Source organism: Scyliorhinus canicula, chromosome 7 (assembly GCF_902713615.1).
Source record: "Scyliorhinus canicula chromosome 7, sScyCan1.1, whole genome shotgun sequence".
Classification (NCBI taxonomy): Eukaryota; Metazoa; Chordata; class Chondrichthyes; order Carcharhiniformes; family Scyliorhinidae; genus Scyliorhinus; species Scyliorhinus canicula.
This window is the reverse complement of record NC_052152.1, coordinates 175,498,166-175,516,676: the sequence shown is the minus strand read 5'-3', so window position 1 is coordinate 175,516,676 and position 18,511 is coordinate 175,498,166. Positions and strand designations below refer to the sequence as shown.

At 43.1% G+C, this 18,511-nt stretch overlaps 1 protein-coding gene across 12 annotated transcripts in view; it reads right to left on the bottom strand.

Moving 5' to 3' along the window:
* Positions 1-18,511, bottom strand: part of LOC119969567 (tumor protein D54-like) — a 101,508-nt gene that overhangs the window by 50,665 nt on the left and 32,332 nt on the right. For 11 of the 12 annotated variants that reach the window (XM_038803341.1, XM_038803338.1, XM_038803339.1 and 8 more), the window contains one exon: positions 1,300-1,401. In XM_038803341.1, the coding sequence (XP_038659269.1) occupies positions 1,300-1,401 (102 nt within the window). Of the gene's footprint in view, positions 1-1,295; positions 1,402-18,511 lie in introns of those variants that run through there. The other variant, XM_038803350.1, reaches the window with a different exon arrangement.

The window sequence follows — 18,511 nt, the reverse complement described above, 5'->3', positions numbered from 1 at the left end:
CACACTCTTGACCTGTACCTGTGAATGGTAGACTGGCTTTGGGTAGCATTGAGTTACATGCCACAGAATTCCCCAGACTGGCTTTGAGTAGCTTTGAGTTACATGCCACAGAATTCCCCAATCTCTGACTCTTGTAGCTACAGTGCTTATACAGCTGATTCAGTTAAGTTTCTGGTCATTGGTAACACCCAGGAGGTGGATGGGGGAGATGGTTAGATTCTCCAGTTGCCTGGTACTTCTTTGGCACACATTACTGTCCGTTTATCCACCAAAGTCTGAAATGTGAAATTGTTACATTCATGGACTGCTTCAGTATCTGAGTTACGAATGGTACAGAACATTGTGCAAAATTAGTGTTTATCCCTACTTCTGACCTTATTATGGAGGGACGGGCAATCAGAAAGCAGCTGAAAATGGTCCTTATTATGGAGGGACGGGCAATCAGAAAGCAGCTGAAAATGGTTGGGACTAAGACACTAACCTGAAGAAGTACCGGGGTGAAATAATTGGCCTCTAACAACTACAAACAACTTCTTTATTCCATGTATGAATTATACCAGTGGAGAATGTTCTCCCCAATTCCCATGGATTTCAATTTTGCTGAGGCTCCTTAATGCCACACTCAAGTCAAATGTTGGCTTGATTTCCAAGGCACTTACTCTCATCTCACTTCACAAGTACATCTCTTTTGTCCATGTTTGAACGAAGGATACAATGATGTCAGAGGCAAGTGGCCTTGGTAGAACCTAAACCCATCATCTGCGAGCAGGTGATTGCCGCGTTAAGTGCAGCTTGATTGCACAGATGACAACACATTCCATTACTCTGCTGATCGGGAATAGATTTGACGGGGCAGTGGCTGGCCAGATTGGATTTGTTCTACTTTTTGTGCACAGCACATACTGGGCTGTAATAGAAATGTTTAGCCAGGGGCACAGCTCGCTATGATTTTATCAACGGGTGAATCATTCAGTGTGTCACGGTGAATCGACGGTTTTGTTTTAAGGTGTTTTCTACCAGGCTTCATCAAATTTAAATTCTTTGTACTTTTAATTTAAAGGTGTGGAGATAACACATCAGCAGAACACAAACCTGCAATTAATAATGATTCAAGTTTCGCTAGTTTTGGATTGGCAGATTTAAAATAGAGGAGCACAATTAAAATGATTAGTACTTTAGCTTTCAAGGACTTGTCAATACATTCTGAAACCATTGTTACAAAAATAAATAGTTTCATGACTTTATGCAGTTTAATTATCTTTGTACTGGAAATGACACAAATATCAAAAGCAAACTTACTTAATTTCTCCCAATGTTCTACTAAGAACTGAGCCAACATTGGAGATGGCATTGGTGGTCTTACTTCCGGCAGTAGAAAGTGTTGCTTGTGTCTTCTTGTACCTGCATTAAAACATTAACAGTTTGGGTATTATGCATAAAGTTAAACTGACTTTCAAAAATTCAAGTAATACTGCTTCTTTTAGTGGAATATGATAATGAAAAGTGAGTTGCGACAACACAGCATCTCAGTCTGATGAAAGCTGGTAAAAGGAGGGGTAAAAAGCCCAATGAGTTTAGTAGCTGTTTTTTTGCACGTAGAACCTGTAAGGAGAGAGATCAAAATTAAGTAAAACACAACAATTAAATAGGAGTAAAGCTCACTGTAGAAATAAGAGGTTCTGCAAAATAGACTGGATATCAAGAAGTTAAGTCAAATCATTGATCCATTAATTCTGAAGAAAAGGAAATGGAAAATAAAGGTGGTAAAAGGAAGATAGAGTAAATTTGGATGGTTGCAGATTACATCAGCCAACTATTAAACAGTTCAAAGTGTCAAGCCACAGGCTTTGTCATCAAATCAAATAAAGATGAAATTAGCATTACTCTCGCCCCTTTGCTTCACTTCTGTTGCTTGTTCTCATTTCTAGTTACGTTTCCTTGCATTCACAACAGAAGCAGGTACCTTGCTCCCACGCCTTCATTGTTCCATTCTTCGTAATTGCAAGGTACAAACATTCGCACCTTTTCAGTTTATTTACTTAATTCAGATAACTATGACAGAATGCACTCATTGGCAAATGAACCCTTGATCTAACAAGTATGTGCCACTATCATTGGCAGAAATTAAGTGCATAAATGAAAAAGATGCAGCCCTTCTACTAATACAGAGTTGCCTTTAATTTATTTGTTTTGCTTCCTTGCCCCTTTCCAAAAATGTGCACTCATTAAGGCGAGGGATGAAAATCTTGAGGACTGAAATTATTTCAAAATCTCCATCAGCATCAAGCACGCTTAGGTCAGGTTTGCACCACATAAAGTAAAGCTTCAATTCTTCTGCCCCAGTGTGTTCCACTATTTCCAACACCAGATCACCAGCCACCTTGTGGTATTTCTGATTGAGAGCCGACTAATTAATACAGGATTAGGGAAAGTTCTGCACTGTCATCATGTGCACACATGACCAGAAACTAGGCTGATGATATCTAATCTAATTTCACAGCGAAGTGGGGAGACTTGTACTTGGAACCCAAGATGTTAATTTTGTCCAAGTCTGTTGCAACATCTATTCATTGCTGATCTGTGATCTTGCTCTGTATACTCAACCGTTGCCCCTTATAACTTAATACCTTTCATGAATAAAATCGATCAACTCCAGATTTAACATTAACAACTGATTTTGCATCAATTACCATTTGTTGAAGGAAGCTCCAATATTGTGTTGTAATGTTGCTGTATTTCATTCCCAAGAGGCTTGATTTTAATTATTAGACAATGCCCCCAAATCATCGACTCCACAACCACTGAAAAGAGCTTCCCTCTCTCTTTCTCTGCCTGACCCACACCCCTTTATATCATGACAATATTGAAAACTTAAGACTAAATAATTCCTTAATCTTAGAAATTCCAGGGAATACAGACCAATTTTGCGCAATTTCTCTCTTCATAATTTAACACGAGTCGAAAGATCATCTGGTAAACTACGCTGCACTCCGGCCATGACTTCCTTCCCAAGGTGTGGTGCCCAGAATTGCTCACAGTACTCCAGGTGTGTTCTGATCAGGGCTGTTTACAGTGATATATCTTCTATGCTTTCGTATTAGGATTCTCTAGGACATAATGTTTAGCAATCCATTAGCTTTCTTGATCATTTTCTATACCTCTTTGTACCTTGTTAAGGAGCCACATACTTGAACACTAAGTCTTTTGGACCTCCACTATTTCCAGCTTTATCATTTAAAAACTATTCTTTTCACATTGGCCACAGTCTTGTCTGTTCTCTTAATCATAAGAACATAAGAACATAAGAACTAGGAGCAGGAGTAGGCCATCTGGCCCCCCGAGCCTGCTCCGCCATTCAATTAGATCATGGCTGATCTTTTGTGGACTCAGCTCCACTTTCCGGCCCAAACACCATAACCCTTAATCCCTTTATTCTTCAAAAAACTATCTATCTTTACCTTAAAAACATGTAATGAAGGAGCCTCAACTGCTTCACTGGGCAAGGAATTCCATAGATTCACAACCCTTTGGGTGAAGAAGTTCCTCCTAAACTCAGTCCTAAATCTACTTCCCCTTATTTTGAGGCTATGTCCCCTAGTTCTGCTGTCACCCGCCAGTGGAAACAACCTGCCCGCATCTATCCTATCTATTCCCTTCATAATTTTAAATGTTTCTATAAGATCCCCCCTCATCCTTCTAAATTCCAACGAGTACAGTCCCAGTCTACTCAACCTCTCCTCATAATCCAACCCCTTCAGCTCTGGGATTAACCTAGTGAATCTCCTCTGCACACCCTCCAGCGCCAGTACGTCCTTTCTCAAGTAAGACCACCAAAACTGAACACAATACTCCAGGTGTGGCCGCACTAACACCTTATACAATTGCAACATAACCTCCCTAGTCTTAAACTCCATCCCTCTAGCAATGAAGGACAAAATTCCATTTGCCTTCTTAATCACCTGTTGCACTTGTAAACCAACCTTCTGTGACTCATGCACTAGCACACCCAAGTCTCTCTGAACAGCGGCATGCTTTAATATTTTATTGTTTAAATAATAATCCCGTTTGCTGTTATTCCTACCAAAATGGATAACCTCACATTTGTCAACATTGTATTCCATCTGTCAGACCCGAGCCCATTCACTTAACCTATCCAAATCCCTCTGCAGACTTCCAGTATCCTCTGCACTTTTCACTTTACTACTCATCTTAGTGTCATCTGCAAACTTGGACACATTGCCCCTGGTCCCCAACTCCAAATCATCTATGTAAATTGTGAACAATTGTGGGCCCAACACGGATCCCCGAGGGACACCACTAGCTACTGATTGCCAACCAGAGAAACACCCATTTATCCCAACTCTTTGCTTTCTATTAATTAACCAATCCTCTATCCATGCTACTACTTTACCCTTAATGCCATGCATCTTTATCTTATGCAGCAACCTTTTGTGTGGCACCTTGTCAAAGGCTTTCTGGAAATCCAGATATACCACATCCATCGGCTCCCCGTTATCTACTGCACTGGTAATGTCCTCAAAAAATTCCACTAAATTAGTTAGGCATGACCTGCCTTTTACGAACCCATGCTGCGTCTGCCCAATGGGACAATTTCTATCCAGATGCCTCGCAATTTCTTCCTTGATGATAGATTCCAGCATCTTCCCTATTACCGAAGTTAAGCTCACTGGCCTATAACTTCCTGCTTTCTGCCTACCTCCTTTTTTAAACAGTGGCGTCACGTTTGCTAATTTCCAATCCATCGGGACCACCCCAGAATCTAGTGAATTTTGGTAAATTATCACTAGTGCATCTGCAATTTCCCTAGCCATCTCTTTTAGCACTCTGGGATGCATTCCATCAGGGCCAGGAGACTTGTCTACCTTTAGCCCTATTAGCTTGCCCATCACTCCCTCCTTAGTGATAACAATCCTCTCAAGGTCCTCACCTGTCATAGCCTCATTTCTATCAGTCGCTGGCATGTTATTTGTGTCTTCCACTGTGAAGACCGACCCAAAAAACCTGTTCAGTTCCTCAGCCATTTCCTCATTTCCCATTATTAAAACTCCCTTCTCATCCTCTAAAGGACCAATATTTACCTTAACCACTCTTTTTTGTCTTATATATTTGTAAAAACTTTTACTGTCTGTTTTTATATTCTGAGCAAGTTTACTCTCATACTCTATCTTACTCTTCTTTATAGCTTTTTTAGTAGCTTTCTGTTGCTCCCTAAAGATTTCCCAGTCCTCTCTCAGCAATCTTTGCCACTTTATATGCTTTTTCCTTCAATTTGATACTCTCCCTTATTTCCTTAGATATCCATGGTCGATTTTCCCTCTTTCTTCCGTCCTTCCTTTTTGTTGGTATAAACCTTTGCTGAGCACTGTGAAAAATCGCTTGGAAGGTTCTCCACTGTTCCACCATAAAGTCTTAGCTCCCAGTCTACCGTAGCTAGTTCTTCTCTCATCCCCTTGTAATCTCCTTTGTTTAAACACAAAACACTAGTATTTGATTTTACTTTCTCACCCTCCATCTGTATTTTAAATTCCACCATATTGTGATCGCTCCTTCCGAGAGGATCCCTAACTATGAGATCATGAATCAATCCTGTCTCATTACACAGGACAAGATCTAGGACCGCTTGTTCCCTCGTAGGTTCCATTACATACTGTTCTAGGAAACTATCGCGGATACATTCTATAAACTCCTCCTCACGGTTGCCTTGACCGACCTGGTTAAACCAATCGACATGTAGATTAAAATCCCCCATGATAACTGCTGTACCATTTCTACATGCATCAGTTATTTCTTTGTTTATTGCCTGCCCCACCATCTCGTTACTATTTGGTGGCCGATAGACTACTCCTATCATTGACTTTTTCGCCTTACTATTCCTGATTTCCACCCAAATGGATTCAACCTTATCCTCCATAGCACCAATGTCATCCCTTACTATTGCCCGGATGTCATCCTTAAATAACAGAGCAACACCACCTCCCTTACCATCCACTCTGTCCTTCCGAATAGTTTGATACCCTCGGATATTTAACTCCCAGTCGTGACCATCCTTTAACCATGTTTCAGTAATGGCCACTAAATCATAGTCATTTACGATGATTTGTGCCACCAACTCATTTACTTTATTCCGAATACTACGAGCATTCAGGTAAAGTACACTTATGTTGGTTTTTTTACCTCTGTTTTGAATCTTAACATCTCCAGTTTTAATCCTTTTGTTATTACTGGGCCTATTCACTGTGCTCCCCTCAGTCACTGTACCTTGTACTGTCGCCCTTATGGATTTCTGACTATGTCTTCTCTGCCTTGCACTTTCCCCTTACTTCCTTTTGTTTCTGTCCCTGTTTTACTACCTTCCAACTTCCTGCATTGGTTCCCATCCCCCTGCCACATTAGTTTAAACCCTCCCCAACAGCTCTAGAAAACTGGACATCGGTTCCAGTCCTGCCCAAGTGCAGACCGTCCGGTTTGTACTGGTCCCACCTCCCCCAGAACCGGTCCCAATGCCCCAGGAATTTGAATCCCTCCCTCTTGCACCACCTCTCGAGCCACGCATTCATCCTATCTATCCTGACATTCCTACTCTGACTAGCTCGTGGCACTGGTAGCAATCCTGAGATTACTACCTTTGAGGTCCTACTTTTTAGTTTAACTCCTAACTCCCTGAATTCCGCTTGTAGGACCTCATCCCGTTTTTTACCTATATCGTTGGTGCCTATGTGCACCACGACAGCTGGCTGTTCACCCTCCCCCCCCCAAGAATGTCCTGCAGCCGCTCCGAGACATCCTTGACCCTTGCACCAGGGAGGCAACATACCATCCTGGAGTCTCGATTGCGTCCACAGAACCGCCTGTCTATTCCCCTTACGATCGAGTCCCCTATCACTATAGCCCTGCCATTTTTCTTCCTGCCCTGCTGTGCAGCAGAGCCAGCCACGGTGCCATGAACCTGGCTGCTGCTGCCTTCCCCTGGTGAGCCATCTCCCTCAACAGTATCCAAAGCGGTATATCTGTTTTGCAGGGAGATGACCGCAGGGGACACCTGCACTGCCTTCCTACTCTTGCTCTTTCTTTTGGTCACCCATTTTCTATCTCCCTCAGTAACCTTCATCTGCGGTGTGACCAACTCGCTAAACGTGCTATCCACGACCTCCTCAGCATCGCGGATGCTCCAAAGTGAGTCCATCCGCAGCTCCAGAGCCGTCAAGCGGTCTAACAAGAGCTGCAACTGAACACACTTCTTGCACGTGAAGCAGCCAGGGACAGTGGACGTGTCCCTGAGCTCCCACATCGCACACGAGGAGCATGACACGGGTCTGGGATCTCCTGCCATGTCTTAAACCCTTGGTAAACTTAAACAACTAGAATTTCAAAATAAAAATAAATAAATTAGACAATGAAAAGAAAAAGAGAGACTACTTACCAGTCACTTACCAGGGTTAAAAAGCACCTCCTCACACTCTGCACTGAATTACCTCACTGCACCAAATTACCAAGTTTCAATCTCCCACTCTGTATGAGTCTCACTCCGGATGAGTCTCCTGGAAAAGTGCTCGCTTACTGTGTGCGCTGTCTGTCTGTCTTTTATACAGACCTCAGCTAACCGATGACTCAAAAAATACCTTAACTTCAAAGAGAAGAATACAATGTGCCCCTAAACAGGCCTCAGGCGATTGACAGATAACTGCCTCTCAGCAATTAGGGTGGGGGAAGCTTCAACCAATCAGACACTAAGCTCCACACTGCACTTTTAACTGAAAAACAGCAGAATTAGATTTTCCACTTACCTTTGCTGATTTACCTCACTGCACCAAATTACCAAGTTTCAATCTCCCACTCTGTATGAGTCTCACTCCGGATGAGTCTCCTGGAAAAGTGCTCGCTTCGATCAATATCTCTTGATAATTTATGCTTCCATCTATACTACACTGTTTACAATGCCACCTAATGTCACTGGCAAGTTCAGATACCTGGCTTTTTATCCCATCACCATTAATTAACCAAAGTCAACAGCTGAGATTATAAGATGAATACTTGCAGCACACCCACAAGTTACCTGCCCATGGTGTCTACTTTATTTCCTGTCATTCAGCCAATTTCCTTGGTCAGGTCAATACTTTATCAACAATTCCATGAGTTTGAACTTGAGAAAGCAATCTCGAGGGTTTTTAATCAAATGCCTCCAGCAAGTATGCATAAAAATCATCCATAGCGGATAACCCTATCCACTACTTTGATCAGCTCTTCAAAGAAAATTCAGGCATGTCAATCATGGCTTACCGTTTACAAATTCATGCTACCTCTGTGATCAGTTCAAAATTTAAGCTGTTCAGTCACTCCATTCTTGAATTAAAAACTCTAGTAATTTCCCGACAATAGTTATGAGGCTAACTGGTTCACAAATCCCTGCTTCCTTCATTTCTCCGTTGGCACTGTGTTCCACAAGGTACTGGGATGCAGAGTGTGGGACTTGCTTCCTTTTCTTTCTCTGCCTCTACTTTGCCTCATCATGAAATGCTGTTCCTCAAAGTGTAATGCAGGTTGATCGACAAGTTGCATTCACTTTGAACCACTGGAAGTACACTTTTCCCAGTCATTTACATCAATGCTGTCATGCTTCAAGGATAGCTTTGGAGTGTCTTTAAAGTGTTTTCTTTGTCCTCCCCTTGAATCCTGGCAATTTGAGACTTGGGAGAAAATAAAAGAGGACTTGGTGGGGGTGGCGCCTTTTGGCCATCTGCACGGTGTCCAGCCATCAAAGTTGATTTTGCATGTTTTTTTTTCTGAACACTTGTGGAGCTGGCCTCAAAATGGACACTAATGTTTGTTCGACTGTCCTCACATTGAATCTGCAGGATGGGGTAGAAGTATTGCTGATGAAATTTCTCTCGCACTCATTCGCTGATACAGTACAGGTCTCACTGCAGTACAGGAGTTTGGAAATGGTAATTGGTCTGTACACTAGGGCCTCTGTTGACTTGTGGAGCCTTTGTCAAACACTCGCTGCCATACTTTGTAGATGGCTGAACTGGCACAGCTGGTCCAGTGTTGTATCTTTTCAATATGGCTTTTTGAGAGAGATGGCTGCCAAGGGTTAATGCGTCAGAGAGGTTAGAGATGAAGACATTTATTGCCGATGTGCTTGCTCAGGTTTTGCTGTTCACCAACTCCTATACACTTTGGAGGGTAAAAGCAGCAGCTCCTCCAATCTCTGCAATTGCCAAATTCTCCTCATGCTCCATTTGTTTTATGATCACTGTGTCAGCAGACATTGTTTACTTTTATAGGACTGTTTGAGCCATACCCAAGTTTCAAGTGCTCCTTCAGTTTTGTCCTCCTAGTAACAGCTCCTGCTTTGGCAATCACATACAGGCAATTGACAAGTTAACAGAAACAGACAATCCATGACAGTTAAGTAAACTGCAGTTTCCTTTGCAGGTTTTGAAGTTATACCCAAAACGTGATATTTAACTATCAGTTTGGGATTCAATCTAGGTTGAATTTCAACCAAGGTCCTGGAGGTGATATTTGGGGAAAAAATGAACAGTATAATAAGTCGGGTAAAATACAGGGAAATAAAAGAGAAAATAATATAAATGGCCAAAGATTTTAAGCAAAATAATAGACCAGGTTTAATGCATTTCCAAATTTTATCCCATGTTCCACTTCCACAACTGAATCTTGGGTTTAGTTTTTTGCTGCTGTCTCATCAGGATTTTAAATATATATATATATATATATATATATTATTCTTAATTTGTGACAATAAATTATTAATTGACATGCAATGATCTAGCTGAAATGCAATGACTAGTACTCGAGTTCAACAACTGTCCGGCTTATGGATTGGACTCTGAAATCTGTGTAAAAAAAACTCTGGGAAGAAGATTTGGCATTGAAGCGGGGCAGTGTATATTAATTTGTCACAGGAAGGCTTACATTAACAGTCCCAATGAAGTTACTGTGAAAAGCCCCTAGTTGCCACGCTACAGCGCCTGTTTGGGTACACTGTGGGAGAATTCAGAATGTCCAATTCGCCAAACAGCACATCTTTCGGGACTTGTGGGAGGAAACCGGAGCACCCAGAGGAAACTCACGCAGACACAGGGAGAACGTGCAGACTCCGTACAGACAATGACCCAAGCCGGGAATTGAACCTGGGACCACGATGCTGTGAAGCAACAGTGCAACCGTGCTACCATACATCTTTACACACACACACATTTTTTCCCTTTATGTAGTGGGAAGTGGTGAAAGGATTTCCAATCTGATTATCAGTCCGTTGAGCCGTGTTGTGAACACCTCTTCCTGATATTGGACTTGAACCTGAAGCATTTAGGCACACCCACGTCCCATTAGGAATTTCAGCTGAGCAACATATACACTGCTCCACTTCAATGCCAAATCTTCTTCCCAGAGTTTTTTTTACACAGATTTCAGAGTCCAATCCATAAGCCGGACAATTGTTGAACTCAAGTACTAGTCATTGCATTTCAACTACATCATTGCATGTCAAATATTTTGACTCCTCTGAAGATGTAACAAGGGAGTGTATAAATGGATTATTTAAAGTGAAGTGAAGCATGTATTCATTCTCACAATTAAGAGTATCGATCAAGAGTTCTCAGTAAAGCAGTTAGCTGTGCAACAATGGGTTACTCCAGTGTTTCGCAAACATTTTTCCCTCCGGGATCCACTTTTACCAATCGGAGTCCTTCGCGATGCACCATTTCTTCTTACTTTTAATGCGACAGGTGAGCCTGCTTGGTCCTCACAATCTCACTTGCTTTGTTATTCAATATTAAATTTCTGCTAAGGACTTCAGCTGATGATTTAAGTTCTCATTGCATCCTTTGGAAAAACTCAAGAGGTGTGCCAACGAATTCACCTTGCCTCAGAAGTTTTATGGAGTTTCAGCTCTCATTTGCCAGTAAATCCTGCATATAACACACATGGGCTTTGGATTGGCACATTTAACAAAGCAATACCTCACGTAATAACCTTTTATACTGCTTTGTTCCTGATTTTAGTTTTTTCTTAGTAGACTGTACACCAGAGGCCCTGGAGCTCTGTACTCATCTCACATTAGCACTGATTTGTCCTGCTGTGGACTCTCCACAGCACTCTCTCCAGCAGATCCAATTGTGAGATCCTGGCCTGTTTATGTCTCTGGACCTGCCTTCCTTATAACAAAATGATCCATCTTCAGTTCTTCATAGTCCTGTTGCCTGGTTTACTCGCAGTGACAAAATGCAGGAATGTCTCCTCCGTGATTTCATGGCAAAAGCATGAACGTACAGGGGACGTGCCATCAATGTACGTGCCAGACGCGCGACATGTTCTCTGCCGCCACTTCTGGGTAGGAAGACTGCATCGTTCGCCATTTCAAAGCCGGGCGGGTCCAGCATTCTCCATTTGAAAGCCGGCCCTGTCTGTGCTGTACGATTCTATGAATACACCCATCTGTGCTGTATGATTCCATGAATACACCGATCTGTGCTATATGATTCTATGAATACAGAGATCTGTGCTGTATGATTCCACGAATACACAGATCTGCACTGTATGATTCCACGAAGACACAGGTCTGTGCTGCATGATTCCGTGAATACACCCATCTGGGCTATATGATTCTGTGAATACACCCACCTGTGCTGTATGATTCTATGAATACCACCATCTGTGCTGTATGATTCTGTGAATACATCCATCTGTGCTGTATGATTCTGTGAATACATCCATCTGTGGTATATGATTCTGTGAATAGACCCATCTGTGCTATATAATTCTGCGAATACACCCATCTGCGCTGTATGATTCTGTGAATACATCCATCTGTGGTATATGATTCTATGAATACATCCATCAGTGCTATATGATTCTATGAATACATCCATCAGTGCTATATGATTCTATGAATACATCCATCTGTGGTATATGATTCTATGAATACATCCATCTGTGGTATATGATTCTATGAATACACCCATCTGTGCTATCTGATTCTATGAATACACCCATCTGTGCTGTATGATTCTGTGAATACACCCATCTGTGCTATATGATTCTATGAATACACCCATCTGTGCTGTATGATTCTGTGAATACACCCATCTGTGCTATATGATTCTATGAATACATCCATCTGTGGTATATGATTCTATGAATACATCCATCTGTGCTATCTGATTCTATGAATACACCCATCTGTGCTGTATGATTCTGTGAATACACCCATCTGTGCTATCTGATTCTATGAATACACCCATTTATGCTGTATGATTCTGTGAATACACCCATCTGTGCTATATGATTCTATGAATACATCCATCTGTGCTATATGATTCCATGAATACATCCATCTGTGCTGTATGATTCTATGAATACACCAATCTGTGCTGTATGATTTCTATGAATACACAGATCTGTGCTATATTATTCTATGAATACATCAATCTGTGCTTTTTGATTCTGTGAATACACCCATCTGGGCTGTATGATTATGTGATAGTCTGGGGTGCTGATGCCATCAGGCTGGAATACTGAAGTATTTCAGATCACAAAACAAAGTACTTATTTTTATGCAACAAGTTCCATTTGTCATCTACCAAGTACATTTCTGTTTAATTTTAGTTCCAAATTGCTGGTTATTTTTCCCAGTGTGATCATTTCTATTACATACAAGCAGGACAATATCAACTCTTACATGCGGACAGTACAGAGTAGGGCTAATTCTAACCAACAAATTGGTAATTTGTATTTGGGAAGGGAAAATGCAGGCAGATTTCCAACAATGGATGTCTGAAAGATAAACAAGATTGGGTTGATAGTTTTACACTACATTTTGTAGTTCTGATCTGGGACCGATGAGGGATAGCCCGCAAACACTGCTTAACAGGGTCAAAATGTGCAACAGATATCCATTCAACCACTATATATACGAGCATTTTCCAATTATGTTAAATATTACTATAGTAGCTAATTTTATAAAGGATTTTAATGGGTACGAGTTCTGTTAACACAAAACTGAGAAATGTGCTGCAGAGTGTCTCCAACACTGGCTAAAATAAAAAATTTGGAAAGCTCAGAAAAATATATGAACACCATATATCGATGCACTAAAAAGTGCTGCTCAAGGCATACATTTCTCATACACATCAACTTTATTCTCTTTGCCGTTTTGTTTTAAATGGAGAACTAACAGATCAACATATTACAACAGCAGAACTGCACATGAACTTTCACTGCCAGATTTGTTGATGAACTGAATCCAATCACTTAAAATTCTTGCCTCACTAACTGAAATTCCTATTGCCCAAAATAAAGTTAAAAATAAAATCATAGGTTGCACATAAACAACATCACAAAGTAAATTGAATTAGTGGGCGGAATTCTATTGTCGTTCAATGGTGACGAGATTCTCTGATCCTGCCCACGGGTTTCCCGGCAGCGTGTGGTGGTTTCAATGGGGATTCCCATTGGCAAGCAGCAGGAATAGAGAATCCCCCCGCCAGAGAACAGCACGGCCAAATTCTCCATAGCACTCCATAGCAGTGGTAGCAGAGCGGGCTCACAATGGAGAAGCCTGGCCACTGTGTTTTAATACCTTTGTTAACTCTTGAATTTAATGCTTCAATATTTCTAAATATTTAGGCTTGTACTGGACATTTTTCCCAGCATTAATATATTGGAAAAGTGAAAAAGAGAGATCATGGGTGGGATTCTCCGTTGGCTAACGCTGAAATCAGGAAACGAGATTGGGTACAGAATAGGTTCCGATTCCAACATCATGGCAGGTGCCAATTTGCCGCCAAATCGCAATTCTCTGTCACCTCAACTGCAGCATCAATGCGTTCCGGAACCCAAGTACAGTAAACACCATTTGCATGTCATTAGCAGGCCCGACCCGGTATTCTCCGGGACCTCCGCAATTCTCCTCCTCCGATGGGGGCTTCCGGTGACGGCGGGCGGGAGGCGGCTGCGCAATGGAGGGCTCCCGTTCGGAACGGCCTTTTTGGGGCTTTAAGCCCGGTCCCAGGATCCACGGAGGCGTCAAAGGCACGGAGAAGGCGCAGAGGAGGCACAGCAGAAGAAGATGTCACGGGTCAGTAAGAAAACGGCCGTTAAAAAAGCAGCTGAGGGCCCATCGGGGAGAGGAGAGGTCACCACGGGGTCACCACGGAAAAGGGAGGCTGGAGCACCGGGGGGGGCCGCATTGCTTAAGGCTGAAGAAATAACTACGTTGATGGCTGCAGAATTCGAAAGGCAGTTTACAAAACACTTAGAGGCGATGAGGGAGGTTTTGAGTGTGCTGGTGGAGGAGGCAATTTCCCCGGTGACGACAGCGGTGGCGAGTGCAGTGGCAGAGGTGCGGGCGCAAGGGGAGGTGCTGAAGGAAGTGGAGGAGACAGTGTTGCAGCTCGGTGATCAACTTACCTCGATGGAGAAGGAGATGCGGAAGGTGATGGAGGTGAACAAGGATCTGCAAGGAAAATTGGAAGGCCTGGAAAACAGATCCAGGCAACAGAATTTGAGGATTGTGGGTCTGCCCGAAGGAGTTGAAGGTCCGAGGCCAACGGAGTATTTTGCCGCAATGCTGGTGAAGCTATTGGGGCAGGATCCCTCCCAATATGAACTGGATCGGGCTCATCGGTCGTGGAGGCATGTACCAAAGGCGGGTGAGCTGCCAAGAGTAGTGACTTTGTGCTTCCATAGGTACAGTGTGAAGGAGAAGGTCCTGTGCTGGGCCAAGCAGAAGTGGGTGGTGCAGTAGGCTGGAGCTGGTATACGTATATACCAGGACTTTACGGTGGAGCTGGCGAGGAGGCGGGCTGCTTTCAATCGGGTGAAGAGGGCACTGTACACTAGCAAGGTGCAGTGTGGCATTGTATATCCAGCAAAGCCGAGGGTGACTTATAAGCTCAAGGACTTTTATTTTGGAATGGCGGAAGCAGCGGAGGAGTTTGCGAAGGCAGAAGGACTGTGGCAAAACTGAGAAATTGAGATATGGCCATGTGCCGATGTAACCTCAGGACTGTATTTTCTTCTTTTTTGTCTCTTTTTGTTTCACTGCGAGCGGGTGTATGGGCTAAAGGAGGCAATGTTGTATATATTTGGACAAGGGAAGTGATGGGACTTACACTAGAAGTGAGGGCTCTTTGGGGTGTAGGTAGATATGCAGGGTGTGTGCGCTAAAAGGGGATTTCTGGGTTTTTCTCGGGCCAGGCGAGGGGGAAAGGGACCAGGGTGGGGGCCTCCGCGCTGGCCGGTTTAAACCAGCCAGTGAACGAGAGTGAGGTGGGGGGAGGGGCTGCGGCCATCGGAGCCTGGCAGAACATGGTCCGAGTGGTCTTGCCAGGGTGGAAAGTGGGGGGGGGAAGGAACCGAGGTTGGGGGGAGGAGTTTTGCAAGAGGCAGTGGGTGGGAGGAGTTTTGGGGGGGGGGGGGGGGGGGGGGGGGGGGGAATGTTTACAACTCTTGGGTATCACGGTACGGTATTCTTTCAGAGGTTGGACAGCGTTGACTGTGGTGGTTGGGATGGGGAGGGGGCAGTGGACTCTAGGGTGACCATGGGCGGTCCTGGACTCTTTTTTCCCTTTGTTTTTTTGTTTCCACCTTGGGAGGGTTTGTTTATTGGATGCATATATTGACAGGTGGGCCGTGGTTTGGGGTGGTGGGAGGATGGGATCGTTGTTATTGTTAAGGGGATTGATTTTGTATTTGTTACCGTCTACTGTTTGTGGGTGGAGTGTGAATTTGAGGAAAATGTGAAAATGGAGAATAAAAACATTTTTTTTAAAAAAATTCTCCTCCTCCGATGGGCCAAATTCTAAAGGTGCGGTTCAGTTGTGCTTTTGAAAATCGTGAAACTGGCGTTGTGGTTGCAGAGGGAGAGAGAGGGGATACGGAAAGCGTCCAACATCACCTTAGCAGGGCCGGGGGTGGCCAGTTGGGTCAGGGTGGACAGGCACAGAACATTACTGCCGCAGCTAGCACAGGCTTCTAACAATCTACTGTGAACTTTGGGCCACAGGTCGCATTGGTGCCACCCGTTAGGTGCCCTCTGGCCCCAGCCCACTCATCAGCTGTATGGGCGAGGTCTAGTACAATCCAGTGCCATCTTGTTGATTGGGATGAGTGAAGTGTGTATATGCGACTGCAGCTTGTTAGCCTCCAGAGAGTCAAACACGGATGCGGTGAATCCCACACCGTTTTCATTGGAATTGATTGTGTTCCACAAGGTGCTGGTGCTAGCCCTTCTACATTGCTAAATTGATCCAGGTTCGGCACCAGCGTCAACAGAAACAGAGAATCCCGCCCCATGTATTTTGTGCCTGAGGTATCATTTTCCATGATGTATTGGCATTTAAACTAGTCAAATGAAAGAATATTTTCCTTTGAATCTTTAGCATTGCACTCACCTGCAAAAATCAGCAGAAAAAATGCGAAAGATATTTTTGACGTTTCTTTGTGGTACACTATTCTTGACGATAGACACAAGCACAGCATCAGAAAGGAAGGACACCGATATGGTTAACAGATGGTGGAAACAATGGATAGAGTTGTGGAACAGTAAATGTAGAAATGTAGAAAATGTACCACAGAGAAGGCCATGCTGCTGGTCCCCTTGGGTTTGTGATGGCCTAGTCCCACTTTTGGTCTGCAGACCTACAGCTCATGGCACATCAAGTCAATATTTAAGTACTGATTTAAATAAAAGATGCAATAATGGTTTCTGCCTCCATCATAATTTCAGACAATGAGCTGCAGAACTACCCCCAGGTGAAAAACATTCTCGGTTTCCTCTGATCATTCTACCAATTACTTTAAATCTATGCCTCCTGGTTATTGATCTCTCTGCTCCGAAAACAGCTCCTTCCTATCCACTTTACCAAAGTCCTTCATGGGGCAGCACGGTGGTGCAGTAGTTAGCACTGCTACCCCACTGCGCCAAGTACCCTGGTTCGATCCTGGCCCTGGGTCGTTGTCCGTGTGGAGTTTGCACATTCTCCCTGTGTCTACATGGGTCTCACCCCCACAACCCAAAGATGTGCAGGTAGGTGGATTGGCCACACTAAATTGCCCCTTAATGGGAAAAAAGAATTGGATACTCTTAAATCTATTTTCTAAAAATCTAGTTCCTTCACAAATTTTATAACTTTATTTATATTGCCCCTTTGCCTTCTCTGTTCCAAAGAAAATAACCACAACCTATCCACTCTTTCCTCTTGGCTGTGTTCTGAATTCCTGTCAACATTCTTATAAATCCCTGCTGCATTCCAACTCGTGTGATCACATCCCTCCTGCAGAACAGAACTGTGCAGCATTCTCCAGTTGCAACTAACTCGTGTTTTATACATTTGTAGCAAAATCCCACAGTTCTTACACACTATACCTCAACCAATCAACAAAAATATTCTCTCTGAGCCAACTTACAAAGCCAGCAAATGGATGGGCTTGGAAAATGATGGTCAGAGCCTCTACCATTTCTTCTCCTACTTCTCTTCACAGCTTGGGGTACATTTCATCTGGGACTCTCAGTTTATCAATTTTCAAGGATGCTAAACATGTTAATATATTCCTCCCTCACCGCGTTTAACCCATCTAATATTTTACACTCCTCTTTAGCTATGATGTCTGCTTCGTCCCTCTCTTTTAAGTAATTATTAAACTCCACACACAAGTCATCTTTCTTTTTCTGAATCAGCCTTACTCTTGTTTCAGCTATCATTTTGCACTTCATGTATTTTTAAATCTTTCTTTTTTCAAGCCCTAGCTTTAATTGAGTAAATTCTTGTTAAATTTCACCCCTGTACTTTCTATATTCCTCAAGCTTTCTGCAGTATTCAGTTCAATATCTGAAGCTTCACTTGTTTTTTTTGCTTGAACTGTACTGTATGCTTTCTGGCACCCAAAGGGATGGGCAGGAACGTTACGGTACAGAGTCCCACCCTTTTTCTCAGTAGGAACATATTTGCTGTGATCCTTCAACTCCCTGAATGCCCCTGACTACTCTGACACTGATTTATCTTGAGTAAAGGATACAAGACTCTGATGGGAATTTTTTGCAGATTCCATGACAGCTGAGATGTGAAGGGGATGGGAGGATGTATAAATAGAGCTAAGAGAAGTGTGCAACAAACACAATAAAGTCATTATGGAAAGTTTTGATTGTCACACACTCGGAGAAACAAAATGGCTCAAAAGCAATGCTATTTCGTGAATTCTTTGGGACAATTATCTGAAACAACACATTTAAATGCAAAGATTATGGGATTAATTGGATAGATATACCAAAGATCCAGTCCAGGTATAATAGCATCTATCTGATAGAATCATAGAACCCCTACAGTGCAGAAGGAGACCATTCGGCTCATCGAGTCCACACCGACCCTTCGAATCAGCAATCTACCCATGTGCACTCCCCCGTTCCACCCGCCCTATCCCCGTAACCTAACCTGCACATAAGGGCCAAGTTAGCATGGTCAATCCA